Source organism: Sapajus apella, unplaced genomic scaffold (assembly GCF_009761245.1).
Source record: "Sapajus apella isolate SASKATOON/1434 unplaced genomic scaffold, GSC_monkey_1.0 scaffold82, whole genome shotgun sequence".
Lineage (NCBI taxonomy): Eukaryota > Metazoa > Chordata > Mammalia > Primates > Cebidae > Sapajus > Sapajus apella.
The window spans coordinates 7,610,338-7,627,492 of record NW_022437022.1 but is presented as its reverse complement, the minus strand read 5'-3'; the positions used below and the strand labels follow the sequence as shown (position 1 = coordinate 7,627,492).

The following is a 17,155-nucleotide window of genomic DNA, read 5'->3' as shown; positions in this document are numbered from 1 at the left end:
CTGGCTATCACTGCTCCTGGATACACATTCCCTCCCTTTTCCCTGCCTGTCTTTCTTCTTCCTCTCAGGCTTCTCACCTTTTCCTTATCAAACTTCTTCATCAAGAGTGTGCAGAAGGCTTGGTCCTGATGGAAATGGGAGGCCGGGGCGTGTTTGCACCTGGCCAGGTGCTTCTGGTGCACATTGAACTTTGAGCACCATGGCTCTGGCCTAAACGGCTGGACACCCCCTCACCCCCCGCTCCGCCTGCAGATTGGTGTCCACAGTTGTACTGGAGACTGGTGCTGGGGATGGTGGGGAGCTGCCTGGGGTGAGGGGGGTATTTGAAGACTTGTGAGCATCCAGGCCTGCTCTTTCAGGCCACGGGGAGAGGAATCAGGGCTATCTTTGTGAAGCTGGTGGTCAGTGCAGTGGGATGTTAGGTTGGTCAGTGGGACAAACCAGACAAACTGTGGCTCTTCGAGGCTGCAGATGGAGTGAAACCTCACCTTTTCTTGGAAGTGAGCATGTGGAAACCTCACCTTGGTGAGTCCTGGGCCAAGAGAAAGTCACTACCAGACAGCTGCGGTCATGCATTTTACACCAATGAAGAGTGGGACTTGGAGTCACTGATGATTGCTAGATGTTGATGAAGATGATGAATAATGTTCTTCATCTGGCTATAGGCAGCCTCATTTTTGAAAAGATTTTCAATGTAAAGGGTCATTGGCAATAAGCCCTCTCTTTTGCTTACATTTGGTTCTTTGAAACACTTTTTTTTCAGTGCCCCTGTATGCAAGGCATGGTGGTAAGCTTATTTACAGCTCCCATTCTGAAAGGGGCTACCCACTCAGATAGTGAATCTAACAAATGAGGGAATTCATTTTTGTTAGGGCCACAAAGACCACTAGTGTGCTTACTGCAGCATATGCCAGGTATGGCACAGAATGCTTCACATGGTTATATTAAAAAGCCCACGTGCTGTGCACCATTTTACAGAAGGAACTGAAGTGCAGAAAGAAGTCTAAGCCACATAGCCCATAATAGATTCAATTCACTTTGACTTCAGAGCCTGTGTAAGCCCACTCCAGAAGCTACCAAGTTTAGCTAGTACAGAATGGGTAAAACATCGTCTTGAATTTTAGAGTTTTTTTCTTCATAAAAAGAAGAGATGTTGATTCTGTACAACTTCAGAATGTCTGCCAATTGGCATGTGGCACAAATCAGGAGAAATACTCGAATCTTGTCTGGTTTCTGAGGTCTACTGCAATCCGATGATGGTAATTGTTTCACCCAGGGGAACTGCCAAGTGGGTGACATGTAATTAGTTGCTGCAGATCTTCTGTTAACAGCCGGTTCTGAGTGCAAGTAACCTGATTCTGTTGTATCAAGAGCAGTTGAGGGAATGTGTCCCACCAGGTTTGAAGTGCATTCAGAGCTGGCGGATGCGGGCTCCAGTACCCTTGGCAGTTGTGACTTCCTGTTTTCAAGATAAAAGACTTACAGAGATTTGTGAGAGAATTTCAGAAGGCTTTGGTGAGGCTATCACATACAGCCCAGAGAAAATACTTAAATAATTTAATTGCAGATGAATTTGAACCATATGGCTAGTTTTCTTAATGTGCACATCAGTTTAAAAGAGGATTACCAGATGATCTATAAAAGATGTTTGATGGTATATATAACCCAGAATATTAAAGAAGGGAAATTTTCAAAATACTTGAAAAAAATGGGGTTGGTTTTTCTAAACTCAAAGATTCGGAAGAGAGACAATTGTGTTTAGAGGGAGGACATTCTCACTTCACTCTGGTTTTTGCATAGACAGCGAGCGCCATGTTGTCTAGGGCACAGTCCTCCCCGGGGGGCTTTGGTGACAGTCCATCTCTTGACCATCTGCTACCTGCTGAGAATACTGTTTTGTTTTATGTAATGCCTACTGGGCAAGGCAGTAGTGTGTTTATACTCTGAAGGGAGCTGGTTGGCTCAAAACCCTAGTTTCACATTCATTAGAAGAGGTTGGGAGGTTGTGGGGATGGCCCATGGGATAAGGGGAGTTTAAATGAAAGGGGCATTGTGGAAAGGGGATGGAACTGGGAGTCAGAATGGTTAAACTCAGGTCCCTGCCTGGCCCTACACAACTATATGACCGTCCGTCAGCTACTGCCTCCCCTCTGTGAGCCACAGTTTTCTCACGGGGATGATGACATTTATCCTACTTACCTTGGAGCTGTTGTAGGGACCACTGGATAAACCATGTGAGAGCTTGCTGCAGACCATAACATTCCGTAAAATAGGGGGATTGCAAGAGCCAGCCTCAGCCCTGTGCCCGAGGCTGTTCAGTGGGCCTGGTCTCGTTCTAGGATGGACAGCAAGGCCAGAGCCTGGAAGGCGGAAGCATGTGCAGTGAGCAGGAAGCCTCTGTCCCTGCTGTTGGGCTGTGTGGCTTGTGTTTAGCGAACCTGGCATGGTTCAGGATAGAGCCGCCAGCAGTCACTGCAGGCAACAAGCTGTGCCATCTGCAACCAGGCTTCTTGTCCTTGGAACTCCTGACTCCTCAGGGAATCCTCCACCTCAGGAAATTTCAAAGACCCTTTAAAAATTTTTTATTGCTGCTTATTACTGTGGAGTGTCAGGGATTGCGAGTCAGAATCAGTTTGTCCTGTAGCAGAGAACTGCCATCCTCCCCAAGGCCCAGCAGGGACAGCAGGTTCCATCCCCAGATGCATGGCTGGGAAGGTCTTGGGGCTGGAACAGAGCTCAGGGCAGAGGATGCTGTCTCTGCTCAATGATTTATGTTTCACCTGACCCACATAAGACCCGTGTGTGTTCTCAGTAGATCTGCTCACTTTACTGACTCTACTTTTGGATCAAGAACAAAAGAACTTTAAAACAATTACTACTTTGATTACTGGGGAAAGTATTTGTTGAGCATGACGTGGTGTTCTCTTAGTGGCCTGTAGGAATGGGGTGCCTAGTGATTGGTTGGGTAGCTCCAGCTAATCTACAAGTGGATATTCCTTTGGGTTAGATTCAGGACATTGGAACCAGGTGTCTGCCATTTCAGCCTCTCCAAAGGCTATTATTTATGTGTTCCTGAAGAGCATGCTAACTTGTGATATTAGATTTTGTTTTTATGCCTTAGCGTTGAAATGTTAGCCTAGCTGGGAATTTTCCAGTCTAATAAAAGCAGTTAGAATTGGTGATGGAGTTAGTGTATATAGTGGAGGAGGAATGTGTGGGAAAAAACTGCCTTACACAACTGAAGAGGTGCTCCTTAGGCTAACTGGATCCCCAAAGGAGGGCTAAGAACGTGGTCAGTTGCATATTCTAAGAGAGGGAAGGTGGTAGTCGCATGATCTATAACCCTTGTTTCCAAATATACCAGCTCCTACTTGATATAAAAGCACATTTTAAGCACTAAGTATTGACCACCAGAATGCACTGCTTTGAGAAAGTTCACAGTGAGAACATTTTTTAAGATTAATTGGCTTAGCAAGAGGATTTCTCAAAATTGATTGATGTAGCAAGAAAAAACAAAAAAACAAAACAGACATTGAGGACAGCGGGATGGTGTAGCATGACCAGGCTTTGTCTGGAGGAGCAAGACTTAGACATGGAAGAAATATTAAGACCCAAAATAGAAATCAGTTAGCGATTCATTGTGAAGGCAAGGAAAGCCCATCTTTTCAGCATCACAGTGAAAAAGCTTTCTGGAGGAGAGTTTTAAATAGCACATAATGTCGCTCTGCTATATTTTTATAGTGACCTTTAGCTCTTGCCAGGGAATATACAGTTTTGGCCTAAAGGGGACAAAAGGAAATAGATAAAAAGGGACATTGTAAAACATCCAAGATTTCTGGTGGGTGGTCTCACAACATGGAATTTTTAAATTTCTTGAGACCTTTTGGTATGAAATGTGGGAGGAATAAGTGGATAGAGTGTTGCGACCCTTGGGGGGAAAATGTCCTTATTAGAATTAGTTACCAAAAAATGTGCGTTTGAAGTCAGCAGCTCATTGTTGAGGCCCAGCGTTTGGAGACCTCATGTGCGTGATGGCAAACCCCAAGTGGGCTACTGTATAACCACTTCTGTGTCCTGCCCTCTTTAAGAAAAGGAAGTGCCCAACAAGCCCTTGCGTGTGCGTGTCCGGTCCTCAGATGACAGGCTGTCCGTTGCGTGGAAGGCACCCCGCCTGTCTGGAGCCAAGAGTCCACGCAGATCACGAGGCTTTCTCCTGGGCTACGGGGAGAGTGGCCGGAAGATGAACTATGTTCCACTGACGAGAGATGAGCGGACACACGAAATTAAAAAGCTAGGTGAGTTTCATATGCATTGGTATTCAGTGTTCCTCTGGTCTTTGGGATCATTTCAATATTTAGAAGCTCATTCATGAAGAGCATTGTGTTTTGGTTGGAACGTCCACTTGCCAGGTGTTAGAATGATTTGAATCTCTACGGTTTCCTCCATGCCCATCCTGGACGTCATCATTTAACCTTTTGTTAGTGGCAGCTCCAGGCTGCCTCCCTAGTGCCAGTCAGTGGCTTCCTGACCCAACAGCACAGATTCCTTGAGTCAGGCCATTTTCCTGGACTTAGGGCTAATCTTGTCATCTTGACTGTTTTTGTCATTTTGTTCTTTGAAGCTTTGTCTTAGAATTTTAGGACACTGGGCCTTGGGTCCCGTTAAGATGAAACATGGTAGCCGAGTGAAGCTGTAAGTTAGCCTGTAGTATTCAGAGTTCTCTAGAGAATGAATGGAATAGGCAGAAAGAATGGAATATATATAATGTTTATTAACTCACATAATCACAAGGTCCCACAATAGTCCGTCTGCAGACTGAGGAGCAAGGAGAGCCAGTCCAGGTTCCAAAACTGAAGAACGTGGAGTCTGATGTTTGAGGGCAGGAAGCATCCAGCACGGGAGAAAAATGTAGGCTGGGTGGCTAGGCCAGTGTCTCTCTTCGTATTTTTCTGCCTGCTTATATTCTAGCTGCACTGGCGGTTGATTAAATTGTTCCCACCCAGATTAAGGGTGGATCTGCCTTTCCCAGCCCACTGACTAAAATGTTAATCTTTTGGCAACACCCTCACAGACATACCCAGGATCAATGCTTTGTATCTTTTTTTTTTTTTTTTTCTGAGACAGAGCCTCACTCTGTCGCCCCGGCTGGATTGCTGTGGCATGACCTTGGCTCACTGCAACATCTGCCTCCCAGATTCAAGAGATTCTCCTGCCTCCACCTTCCGAGTAGCTGGGATTACAGGCATTGCCACCATACCCGGCCGATTTTTGTGTTTTTAGTAGAGGTGGGATTGACTTCACCATGTTAGCCAGGCTGGTCTCAAACTCCTGACCTCAGGTGAATCACCCACCTCAGCCTCCCAAAGTGCTGGGATTACAGGCATGAGCCGTCGCGCCTGGCCAATACTTTGTATCCTTTAATCCAATCAAGTTGACAGTATTAACCATCACTCAGGGCATCCTCCCTTTTTTCCAACCCCTTACTGGGTAAAGGAAGCACTGGCCAGGGAATGCTGATGGAAACCTTTGCTCGTTCTGGCCTGGAGGGAGTCCTGATCTTTGAAGGCCTTATTCATCCATAAGCCTGGGTAGCGGGCATAGGCCTGGCTCTGAGGGGCACACTTATCCCTCAGGCCTAATGCTTCTGCCTGCAGAGACAGTGCAAGAGCTGTCTCACCCCTGCTCCCTGGTTCTCTCACAGGTGAGTTGGAAGGAGCATGGGGTAAGCATGGCTGGGCCCCTTCTTCTCTGCCCCTCGTGGGGAAGGTGGGCCGTAGAGAGCGCACGCGGGACCCAGGGATGCTTGGGTGGAGAGCCTAATTCTGGGTTTCGTGTAAAGTACACTTGCCCCATATTCTCCAACTTGCTTCTTACCACTGTCATAAGGCTTTCAGCCCCCACAATTGGCTGTGCTGGCATTTCCTAATCAGTTCAGTACTCAAGCAAGGAAAAGGGCGTGATTTATTGGGCCCTCTGGAAGACTCCAGCAGGACCTGGGCTCTCTTTCCTTACCTGTAGGGGTGTCTTTCTATATCTGTAGAAGTGTCTTTCCTTCCCTGGAGGGATCTCTTCTACCTGGAGGGGCTTTTTCCTTTGCCTGGTGGGGTCTCTTCCCTTGCCTGTAGGCAGGCGTCTCAGCTTCCTGCCCCGTGGTGTGGAAGCAGGAGGTGGGCGTGGTGGGGCAGGTGTGTGTGCTCTGTGGGGATGCGCTGCTAAGACAGCAGCCTGGCACCCGTTGCTTGGGGTCTACTTAGCTTTAAAAGGTAAAATCCTCAGACAAGGAGAGGGATGGGCAGACAGTGAGATTGAGATGGGGAGACCAGACAAGGGAGTGGGAAAGGAGGAGAGAGTAGATTTGCCTGGGAGGAGAGCTGCGGAGTGCGCAGAGAGGGACAGGGGGCGCAGGAAACAGCCCGAGGCGGGAAGCCGCTGCGTGGAAACAGAGCACGGGCTTGGACAGAATCCTGGCGAGCCCACACTCCTCAGCGCTCTGAGAGCACCTTCCTCTGCAAAAGGCACAGCCATTCATTTCGGAGCAGTTCTGTGCTCTTCAGGACCTCTGAGGCCAGCTACCTGGGCACAGGTAAGCTGGCTCTACTTTGGTGATGCCAGCCAAATTCTACCCCGCATATCAGCAGTTTGGATCTGGTCTGGTGGAGACATTGGGTGGATGGTCACATCCAATCCCTTCCCCGATACAGCCTAGGACATCCCTGTTCTGTTTGCTGCTGTTCAGCCACCTGCTGAAGACTGTCTTGGAGGAGCTTTGCTGCCTGGTGGGTGTTCCAGGCACAGGCTGGCCGCATGGTGTTCTATGTCTTTGCGTGGTCTCCACATGGTGGCATAGGCAGCCGAGAGCCAGGCACAGCATCAAAGCCAGCCCCGAGTACGGACTCCAGACCTATTTAAGCAAAAAGGCGACCAGCTACCCTTCTGCTGCAGTGGCACGTGAAATGCCAAGGAAGTGCAGAAAGCAAAAGGAGAAATTCAGGCTGGACGTGCTTTGTCAAGTATGACTGTAGTATTAGCAGCAAGACCTTGAATTAGAGACTCAAGCTCCTGACGCTGCAGACTAATTTGTATGCCCTTGAGTCATTCCTTCCTGAGCCACCCGCACACAGGTAAGCGGGCTTTACTTTGGTGATGCAGGCCAATTTCTACCCTGCACGCAGATCAGCAGGAGAGTGTTGTCCCGGGTTTTGCATTTCCACTGCTGTAAGGGAGCTTTGTTTAAACGGACAGATTGCTTTGTTCTGAGCCTTTCTGGGACAGCGCACACCAAAGTGTCATTTAGCATAAACTAATTTTTCAACTGGTTGGATCTGTTTTTTTTTTAAATTTTATTTCTTCAGTAGTGAACCGCTGACTCACTTGAGCATAGTAGAAGGATGTTTTTTGCTGCCCGTACGTGAGGAAATATTGGACCTGAGGTAAGGGGTGGGCTCTGGTCCCCACTTGGGTGGACAGGGCAGCCCCTTGGGCTTCTGGTAAAATTTGTTAGCTCTTAAATTTTCATACATAAAAAGCACTGGACTTGCTACCGTGAATGATGTAAGAGGTGCCGCGAGGAGGAGGGCTGCTGGAAGCTTGCCCCATCGCAGGGAGAAGAGGGTGCAGGATGGGGATGAAGTGGATTCTCGGGGCAGTGTTGGAATGGAGCTGGTGTGTCATGGGAAGCCTGTCTACCCACTTATCCTGCATGGGATTTTCAAGCCGTTTATACCAGAGAGGCCGCGGAACCCGTGGTACTACACAGAGTGGTCACATGCTAAGGAACCCTGAGGGGTGGGCCTTGGGTCCTGCAATGGAGCACCGCTCCGTGAACCACTCTCTGTCACTGAATATGTCTAACTGGACATCTCATGCATCAGATGCGATCCCAGGAGGCACCACTGTTGAATCTACCATCAAAGGAGGCGCCACAGAGAAGGTGGCGTTTGGGCAAAGACTTGCAGCTGGAGGGGCCATGGAACTGTCAGCGGGAGAGGAGACAGCAGGACGGGAGCTGAGAGGGAGCAAGGGACTTCCTTTCGCAAGTCACCATGGAGCTGTAGAAATTGGGGAGCACATTTGTGCCATGTCCATTGCCCCATCCATCACACACTTGAGGTCAAGAAGTGGGCAAACGTGATGGCGCTGACTGGGGGTGCCTGCAGTCGCTGGGTTGATAATGTTCGGGCCATTTTGGGAATTTCATTTCCCCTCTTTTTCTTTTTTTGGTGGCCCAGTCTCACTCTGTTACTCAGGCTGGAGTGCAATAGCACGATCTCAACTCACTGCAACCTCCACCTTCCAGATTCAAGTGATTCTCCTGCCTCACCCTCCCTAGTAGCTAGGACTACAGTCACCTGCCACCATCCATGGCTAATTTTTGCATTTTTAATAGAGGCAGGGTTTTACCCTGTTGGCTGGCTGGTCTCGAACTCCTGACCTCAAATGATCCACCCACCTTGACCTCCCAAAGTGCTGGGCTTACAGGCATGAGCCAACTCATCCAGCCCGTTTCACCTGTTTATTCAGAAATCAGGGGCACAGAAAGAGGTGCGTCCTGACACCATTGCATGTTCATTATATTTCTATGAGGTAGAGACAGATTGCTGGGAGGCCAGGGCCTCATCAGCAGTTATTGAGAGCCAGGCTTCAGCACCCGCAGACCTGGGTGGGCCTGTTTCCTTGCCTGTGAAGCGAAGACAACAGTAGCTTCTGCGTGGGGCTTTGTTAAGACTCAGTGAAGAAGTGCATGTGAGAAGCTCAGCACAGGGAGAGCTGTCATTGTGTTTACTGCCGTGCCGAATACAACTTTTTCTTAATGATAATTTTGGGCCAAGTTTAGTTTCAAGGGTGCAGCAAATCAAGAAATCTGGACATAAAAAAAAATCTCTGAACTTTAAGAAATACATTGAAGGCATATACAAATTTCAGTTGTGGGAAATTATTCGTTTCTTGGTGGTTCTTGAGAAATGATGGGACACTGCTTTCCATGTTTAATTACTTACATGTGTCCCTGGACTGTGAGGTTGAATGGCCGTTTGTTTGTTTATTTCTGGAGAGATTCCATCATCAACAGCACTGAGTCCTGAACAGCTCTGAAGTGACCCCTCCGTATGGAAGCTTAGTCTGATGCTCTGTGCATCCCCGTGTTACAAACTATTCCCTCCCTTTTATAAAACATGCATTTTAAAATCTTCTAATGGAATAAGAGGTGAGTGCCGAGTGCCTCTGTATAAATAATTTACTCATTTATGGCTAGAGTGTCACCCACTTTCTCTGTGTGGAGAGCAGACTGTCAAATATTATCCTTTTCCCTTGACACCTCTGATCCTTCTACAGCAGCTCACACCAAAAACAGTCCCTCGGTGTGAGAATTTTGAACACAAGTCTTCTTTCATGTTTAGCACGACATGATTGTAGAGAAAAAAGGGCGATTTCCTGCTGCCATCTGAACGTGTGCAGTGCCTGAAGGAGACGTGTGCTCTTAGCTCCCCTTAGAATCTTAGTGTCACCTCTGTTAACTTACCTAGGTCCTACCTTATAATATAACTATCAGTACTGGAAATAGGCCAGATTGCCTCATTTTTATTCTTGAAATGGTTAAAGCTGCAACAGGAGCCTTGCTCAGGGAGCGTGGAGTGAGGCATTGGTAGTTTTGGATTCAGGGTAGATTATGAGTAAGTGTGTGACCCTGGGCAAGTCACTCAATTGTTAGGGCTTTATGTCCTTGTATGTAAGATAAGAAGGTCAAATAGAAAAATAAAAAAGGTTTCACCTTGGTCTCAGGCTTAATGATTACATAGTAATTGAGAGGAGAAATTTTGTTCCATCATTGCATTTTTTTCCTCCAAATACAATGGTCCCTGGTGTACACTGGGATCGGTTCCAGCATTCCCTGGGCATATCCAAATCTGTGCAGACTCGAGATCCTGCAGAATCCACATATAGCAAAGGCTGGCCCTCCCTATGTGTGAGTTTAGCGTCTCTGGAATACAATCCTATCTGCATCTGGTTGAAAAAAATCCACGTATAACATGGATCTGCACAGTTCAAACCTGTGTTGTTCACGGACCAACTGTTCAGTTTTCAAGTTCAGGTTAAGTTGCAGGCTAGTGGGACTCTCGGAGGGTGGGGCAAGAACTGACTGAAAGAACCATCCAGCAACAAGGGGTACATTTGGAGTCTTCCATTTGTTGTTAGCAAATCTTCAGAGACTCTGTTTTGAGGATTTTAGTTTTGAAGGACACAGCATTCCACAGGGAAGCAAAGACCTGGGCTACTAATGCCGCACCATTGGCTATTCTTTCTTTTCTTCTTTCTTTCTGATGACAGATGAAACCAGAGTCACCCTCTCATCTCAATTTTGGAAGTAGAAAGAAATTGGGCAAATTATGTGGGTAAACATGTTATTCTTTTCTTTTTTAAAGCATGTATCTCTTTTTGATGAGTTTGTTTAATTTTTGTTTATCTCTTTTTGACGTTGATGAGATAGAAACCCATTTTCCAGGAAGTACTGGTAAAAATCAGTTGCCCATTTTCTAACATAATAGTGTTCTTTTTGAGTTTAATTCCTGCAGTCCTTGAGCTCACCCTTCATTGTCCTCAAGAAGAGGGAATGCCCCCAGAAAGATGAAATGGGAAAAAGGAAGGGGAGGAGGGATGCAGACACCTGCCTCTACCCCCAGGGGTGTGTGTTCCTGAGAAATCCAAGCCAGAATCTCATCCCTCACTCCCTGGTCCACAGCCTCGGAGTCCGTGTATGTGGTCTCCCTGCAGTCCATGAACTCCCAGGGCCGGAGCCAACCAGTCTACAGAGCTGCCCTAACAAAGCGGAAGATTTCAGGTATGTTTCTAAGGATGCATTTGGTCAAAGCATAGTCTGGTGTGAATGCAATGCTGTTTTCAAATGATGAATCACATAAATTCTATTGAGGCTAAAAGAAATAACAGGACAGATGTGGTCACATTTTGGGTGTAAACCTGCTGCTTGCTTTTTTTTTTTTTTTTTTTTTTTGAGATGGAATTTCACTTTCGTTGCCCAGGCTGGAGTGTGCAATGGTGCTGCAATCTTGGCTCACCACAACCTCTGCCTCCCAGGTTCAAGCGATTCTCTTGCCTCAGTCTCCCGAATAGCTGAGATTATAGGCATGCGTCACCACACCCGGCTAATTTTTTGTATTTTTAGTAGAGACGGGGTTTCTCCATGTTGGTCAAACCGGTCTCGAACTCCTGACCTCTGGTGATCTGCTTGCCTTAGACTCCCAGAGTGCTGGGATTACAGGCGTGAGCCACTGTGCCCGGCCTAGCATACTGCTTTTATATATAAAGGCTAGAGTGCTCTTGTGATGTAATATATCTCATTGTATATTTCGAGCCACTTCACTGTGCAGTAGATTTGCCACGATAGGAGCAGCCAAGAGTTCATTCCAGTAGAGGTGCCGTCTGATCCAAGTATAAATTGCCCTGGGTGATGCACTGAACGAAGTGAGAGAGAAGGAAGAGCAGGTGGGAGGTGGTGCATGCAAGATAAACACACAAATGTTATTTCAGCTATATTTGCATTAAAACGGTATTGGGAATCCTGAGAAAAAGCATCACAGTGGTTTGCTGATAGCCTGATCATTGTCCACATAGTCACGTTTTCCCACGTCCCTTCACAGACATTATCTGTGTCCCTGATACATTAACGAATGACAGGTACCTTTTCTGGACCACCTATCTTAATTTAAAGAGGCAATCTACAACATAATTATTTTCATGAATTCACAACATAAAATGAAATTTATACTTTTTTACCTTGTATGAAGCTCCACAAATACAATGTTTCACTCTTCATATTGATGAATTGCTGCCATAGGATAAGTCCCTGTATCACTTTTCTAGCAGGCTAAATATTTTCACCTTCCCCTTCTGGTGATAAAACCCACATCTTTTTGAAACATGGTCCCTGAAAAGTGAAAAGAAAAAATAAAACAAAAAACTAACATAAACAAAAAACCCAAGAGACTATAGAAGAATATTAAAGATCTCTTCTGAGTCTTTTGAACGAAGAGTATAAGCTTTGTGACTGTGATATGTTCTATTGATGACAAAGAGAAACCTCTCTAAGAAATTGGCAAACTGACTTCTAGTTCATATCTGAATGTGTTTTAATCTGTCTTGGACTCATACATTCTGAACTGTGAGGACATCAAACCCAATGTGAACCTTGTGGTTGCTTGAACCAGAGTTTTCCTTTCATGCCATGATCATTAAGGAAATGTGAGCTGACCTTTCCTTCTCCTAAACTTTTGCTTCCCATAAAAATGTTGTTATTTTCCAGAAACTTCCAGTGTACATTGAGAAAACACTGAGTTACTTGGACCATCTTTTATCTGGGCAAAGCATCCCCTTTGTACTGTTTGCTATGTCGATTGGGTTGGGCAGCTTTTAAAGTGAAATGCTCATTTTTCAGCCTGTATTTAAGAAAAGCAAGATGAAGATTTTTATTTTTCTTACACTGACCAATCAAATAATTGCTTACCTTTCTATCAATTTCATTTTGTCTACATTACACACAAGCAATCTAAAAATTATGCAGGGTGAATAATGGCCTGTCAAGGTCTGAGGAGCTCAGAGCAGAGCCCATTGTGAGAGAAAGCCTTTCTATGGGGCCCATTGTCATTTCAGAAGAGGATGAATTGGATGTTCCTGATGACATCAGTGTCCGGGTCATGTCATCCCAGTCTGTGCTTGTGTCCTGGGTGGATCCTGTTCTGGAAAAACAGAAGAAAGTTGTTGCATCAAGGTGCTTTTGCTTATTTATTTGTCTTTATGTATGAGAGATGGGATTTTTCTGGCCCTGAAAAGACATGTATTTCATGATTTTATTTTCTGACTGACATGAATTGGCCTCTTGTAGCTGAGTAGTAAATATTCTGTGACAACCTAGTTGATCCTAAGTGTGGTCACACATTTCCCGCAAATCAGATTTGACCAGGGCCTTGTGTGTAGTACACACAGCAGGAGCTCACATCTCACATGCTCAGAGATTATCCTGTGTCTGGAAATTTCCTAGATTCCATTTCTTTCTTTGCCCCATTTGTGTTTTGCTTTCTCTCATTGACATTCTGTTCATACACAGGGCCCAGTCTCACCATCCCTCCTGTTATCCAGGAAGAGTCACTGTAAGATGGACTTTATGTAGAGTGTGGACAATTGTCTAATGCCTTACACTTAGTAGTTCCTCATTAGGCTTTGCTGAACACTGACTTGCTTCATATCTGGCTCATTTTATACATAACTAAATGCACCTTATTTTCTCTTAAGCCATGATGTTATGCTGTTCTGGATTTTATATCCATTTGCAACAGCAATAAAAGACAAACCAATCATAAGGTTAAAATATTTTATGTTAAAAGGCCACTAGTGAACACCATTTCTTGTTAGTGGTAGATTAATATAGCTATCCAAATTTTACCTGTTCAATGACTAAATACATTACATAACTAAGAGAAAGCCACAGATGTGGTGGCCTGGTTATTATGTATTAATTTTTCAATGTCTCTGCAACCAGGAAAGGGGAATATAGTTTAAAATGGATGGCATATAATGGTGACATTATATACATCCATATATAAAAATGATTATTCATGTTAGATATATAGTTTTCTTTACTGTCTGCTAGTAAAAATGATATCTGCCTTTTTTGAAAGACCTCAGAAGATTCATGGCAATTCTCTCCCTCGCCATATGGTCCTCTTCAACACAAAGTGTTCCTTTTACCATTGGACTTTGATTTCCAACATCTTGCTGAAACCACAGAAGCCTTGAATTTTCTTAGCAGAACTGTTGTGTTAATTGGTGTGCCATGTATTCAACTGAAGTCTTCTGACAAAAAAGCACATTTTTAATGCATCAAAGGCTTTCTACTGCAAAAAGTCCACAAGACGATTTCTTTGAAAGAGAATCTAATAAATGGCGTTTGCAGCTCTTAGTGTGTTGAGGGTGTCTGCTGTCTGAGGTTGCTAGGCTGTCCACAGTTCCAGAGCAGCCTCCTCCATCCTGCTCTGTTTCCCATTTTTGCTCCTTTTCATGGTAATAAGTCTACTCAAAACCACGTGTTCCATTCCACCTGAGCCTATGGAAAACATGCCTGATTTGGCATGAAATGAGTCTTTTTTGTCTTTCTTTTCTGGAGAGCTGAGGTACCCTGGGCCAGTTCTGGTCCCTACTGGTGCCTTGAGTAGACACAAATACAGACCCACAGACACACGCGCACACACAGACACACACACACACAAACACACACCCCTGATAAGGTAGTTGCCTCATGAAAACTGTCTCCCTTCTCTCCCTTCCCTTTATAATCTCTGCTTGCTCTTTTGAGCAGTAAGAGTTTTTGGTCTTAAAAAGACACTAAGCTCTGTTTTTTTCTCCTACTTTAGGCAACTTTGCTTGGAACTTAAGCAGATTCTCTGAGCCAATAACAGTCAAAAGTTTATTTTTCTCCTCTTTGATTTTACTATGTACCTCCCAAAGTCATCACTTACGAGGAAGGAAAAACAGCAAGACATCTAGTGTTGAGATGCAGAGAATTTGGATAGATCGTTGTGTTGTGTTTGCTTATAGACAGTACACCGTGCGCTATCGAGAGAAGGGAGAACTGGCCAGGTGGGATTACAAGCAGATCACTAACAGGCGGGTGCTGATTGAGAACCTGATTCCAGACACCGTGTATGAATTTGCAGTCCGTATTTCACAGGGTGAAAGAGATGGCAAATGGAGTACATCAGTCTTCCAAAGAACACCAGAATCAGGTCTGTATTTGAAATGGCCTTTGAATTTTCAGTTTGGAAATTACACCCAAAATAAGATTTAAAGACAATGTAAGATGCCAATAGTGACAAAAGCCAGCATGGATATTTTGAGTCACGTTAAGCCTAGATTTTGGCAGAGTGTCTTGCATAAACGCAAAGAAGTTAAGGGACCATCTGTTGGTCTTTTCCACTAGCATGTTATTCACGTTGTTTTGATGTGTGGAGCGCACTGCATCCCAGTGTGTAGTATGCATCAGTCCCCACCCTATGCGTGGATGCCCCTGGGTAATGCATGGCTCTCGTATGTAGGAGAGCCTCTCCTTTCCTGAGGCTGAGATGGCATTCTGGGAAAAATTTTGGTCTGTATCTAAGGCTACCATTCTTTCCCTTAAACTATGTCTTCCAAAGTTTTGCTAAGAAGAAGTTGGAACTGGATCTTAATCTTCCTTGTATATTTCAACATTAGGCAATGAAAGAAACTCTGAATTACTAAGAGCATTTCCCTAGATATGTCTCAACTCACTAAATGGATTGGTTGCCGTGACATAAATCACTATATCACACAAAGAACCAGTGCAGGATTTTCTCTCACGTATAATAAAAATTAACGCAGTAGCTTTTCAATAATAAAAATGTGCACCTAGAGACCATGTGCTGTTTACATCTAGAACGTCCACTAAGGCATTTAAAAACGTTTCATTCCTTGTTATTTTGCAGCTCCTACCACAGCTCCTGAAAACTTGAACGTCTGGCCAGTCAATGGCAAACCTACAGTTGTCACTGCATCTTGGGATGCGCTACCAGAGACTGAGGGGAAAGTCAAAGGTAGGAATCTCATTCCCTAAACTGTAAGATGCATTGATTCTGATAAACATGGCTTCTGTTTATGGCTTTGTTGACTGATAAAGAAATAGGGAAGCAACATACATCCAAGAGGTGCTCACCCAAGGGACAAGAATATTTCATGCAAGATTTTCATTGCCCAAGATCCAAGCAGTCAAGAATGTGATTATTATTTTCAGCCTCCTATAAAGTATGAAGGCTTTTTGCTGTTGCTGTTGGGAAGTATGTTTTTCATTGCATGGGTGTGACAGCATAACCTTTCCCTATCTGAACGGCACCCTGGTTTTCATGCTGTGGGTCTTTTCATTGTGCTAGGATGATCACAAGAGCAGCAGGAATCCTGCAGAACCATCAATATCTTTAATGGGACCATAAATACATTTAATGGGTTTGAAAAACACAAGTAATAATTGCTGGAAAATGAATTTCCCTATTTGTCACCAATTTGTTTGTTTATGTACTTACTGATGTCAAGGAAAACCTAACACCAAAAAAGCAAAAGAAACTAGATATTTTAAATAATAAAGATAGAGTACAATATTTACAATATTAAATTTAAATTTAATCTATTAAATTTTAAAATAGTCTGTTGAGAATACTAAATAAACACAAAATCTTTTATTTTTAATGTAAAAGCATTTAAGAATCTTTCAGAATCTGTTTGGAGACATTTTAAACAGCCATGCTGAAGTTTCTTCTGGCACTACCTATGCAGATGTACTGTAAGGGCAGGAAGGAATGGATGTTTTATTCAAGAAAGAAATCATTTTTATTGTCATTAGATTTGAGGGGCAACTGTAAGTCTAATATGTCCAGAATCTATAAAATGTGTGTGTAAGCTTAAAGAAATCCAGAGAATTACTACTAATCTCCTTTGAGAATTTCTTTTTTTTTTTTTTTTGAGACGGAGTTTCGCTCTCGTTACCCAGGCTGGAGTGCAATGGCGCGATCTTGGCTCATCGCAACCTCCGCCTCCTGGGTTCAGGCAATTCTCCTGCCTCAGCCTCCTGAGTAGCTGGGATTACAGGCACGCGCCACCGTGCCCAGCTAATTTTTTGTATTTTTAGTAGAGACGGGGTTTCACCGTGTTGACCAGGATGGTCTCGATCTCTTGACCTCGTGATCAACCCACCTCGGCCTCCCAAAGTGCTGGGATTACAGGTGTGAGCCACCGCGCCCGGCCTGAGAACTTCTTAATTGAAAAGACTGAGTGGTTCTCTCTTTTTTTTTTTTTTTTGGAGACGGAGTCTTGCTCTGTCGCCATGCTGGAGGGCAGGGTCGTGATCTCCGCTCACTGCAACCTCCTCCTCCCAGGTTCAAGCAATTCTCCTGCCTCAGCTTCAGCCTCCTGAGTAGCTGGGACTACAGGTGTGCACCCCCACGCCAAGCTAATTTTTGTATTTCTTTTAGTAGAAATGGGGTTCCATCATGTTGGCCAGGATCTCCATCTCTTGACCTCGTGGTCCACCCGCCTCGGCTTCCCAATGTGTTGGGATTACAGGTGTGTGCCACCGCACTCAGCC

The 17,155-nt window shown here is 44.8% G+C and overlaps 1 protein-coding gene across 3 annotated transcripts in view; it reads left to right on the top strand.

Annotated features, from left to right (window-relative positions):
- Window positions 1-17,155, top strand: part of FNDC1 (fibronectin type III domain containing 1) — a 103,233-nt gene that overhangs the window by 42,284 nt on the left and 43,794 nt on the right. For all 3 annotated transcript variants that reach the window (XM_032253163.1, XM_032253164.1, XM_032253161.1), the window contains 5 exons: window positions 4,089-4,295; window positions 10,736-10,834; window positions 12,661-12,778; window positions 14,602-14,789; window positions 15,507-15,614. In XM_032253163.1, coding sequence (XP_032109054.1) covers window positions 4,089-4,295; window positions 10,736-10,834; window positions 12,661-12,778; window positions 14,602-14,789; window positions 15,507-15,614 — 720 coding nt within the window. The remainder of the gene's footprint in view (window positions 1-4,088; window positions 4,296-10,735; window positions 10,835-12,660; window positions 12,779-14,601; window positions 14,790-15,506; window positions 15,615-17,155) is intronic.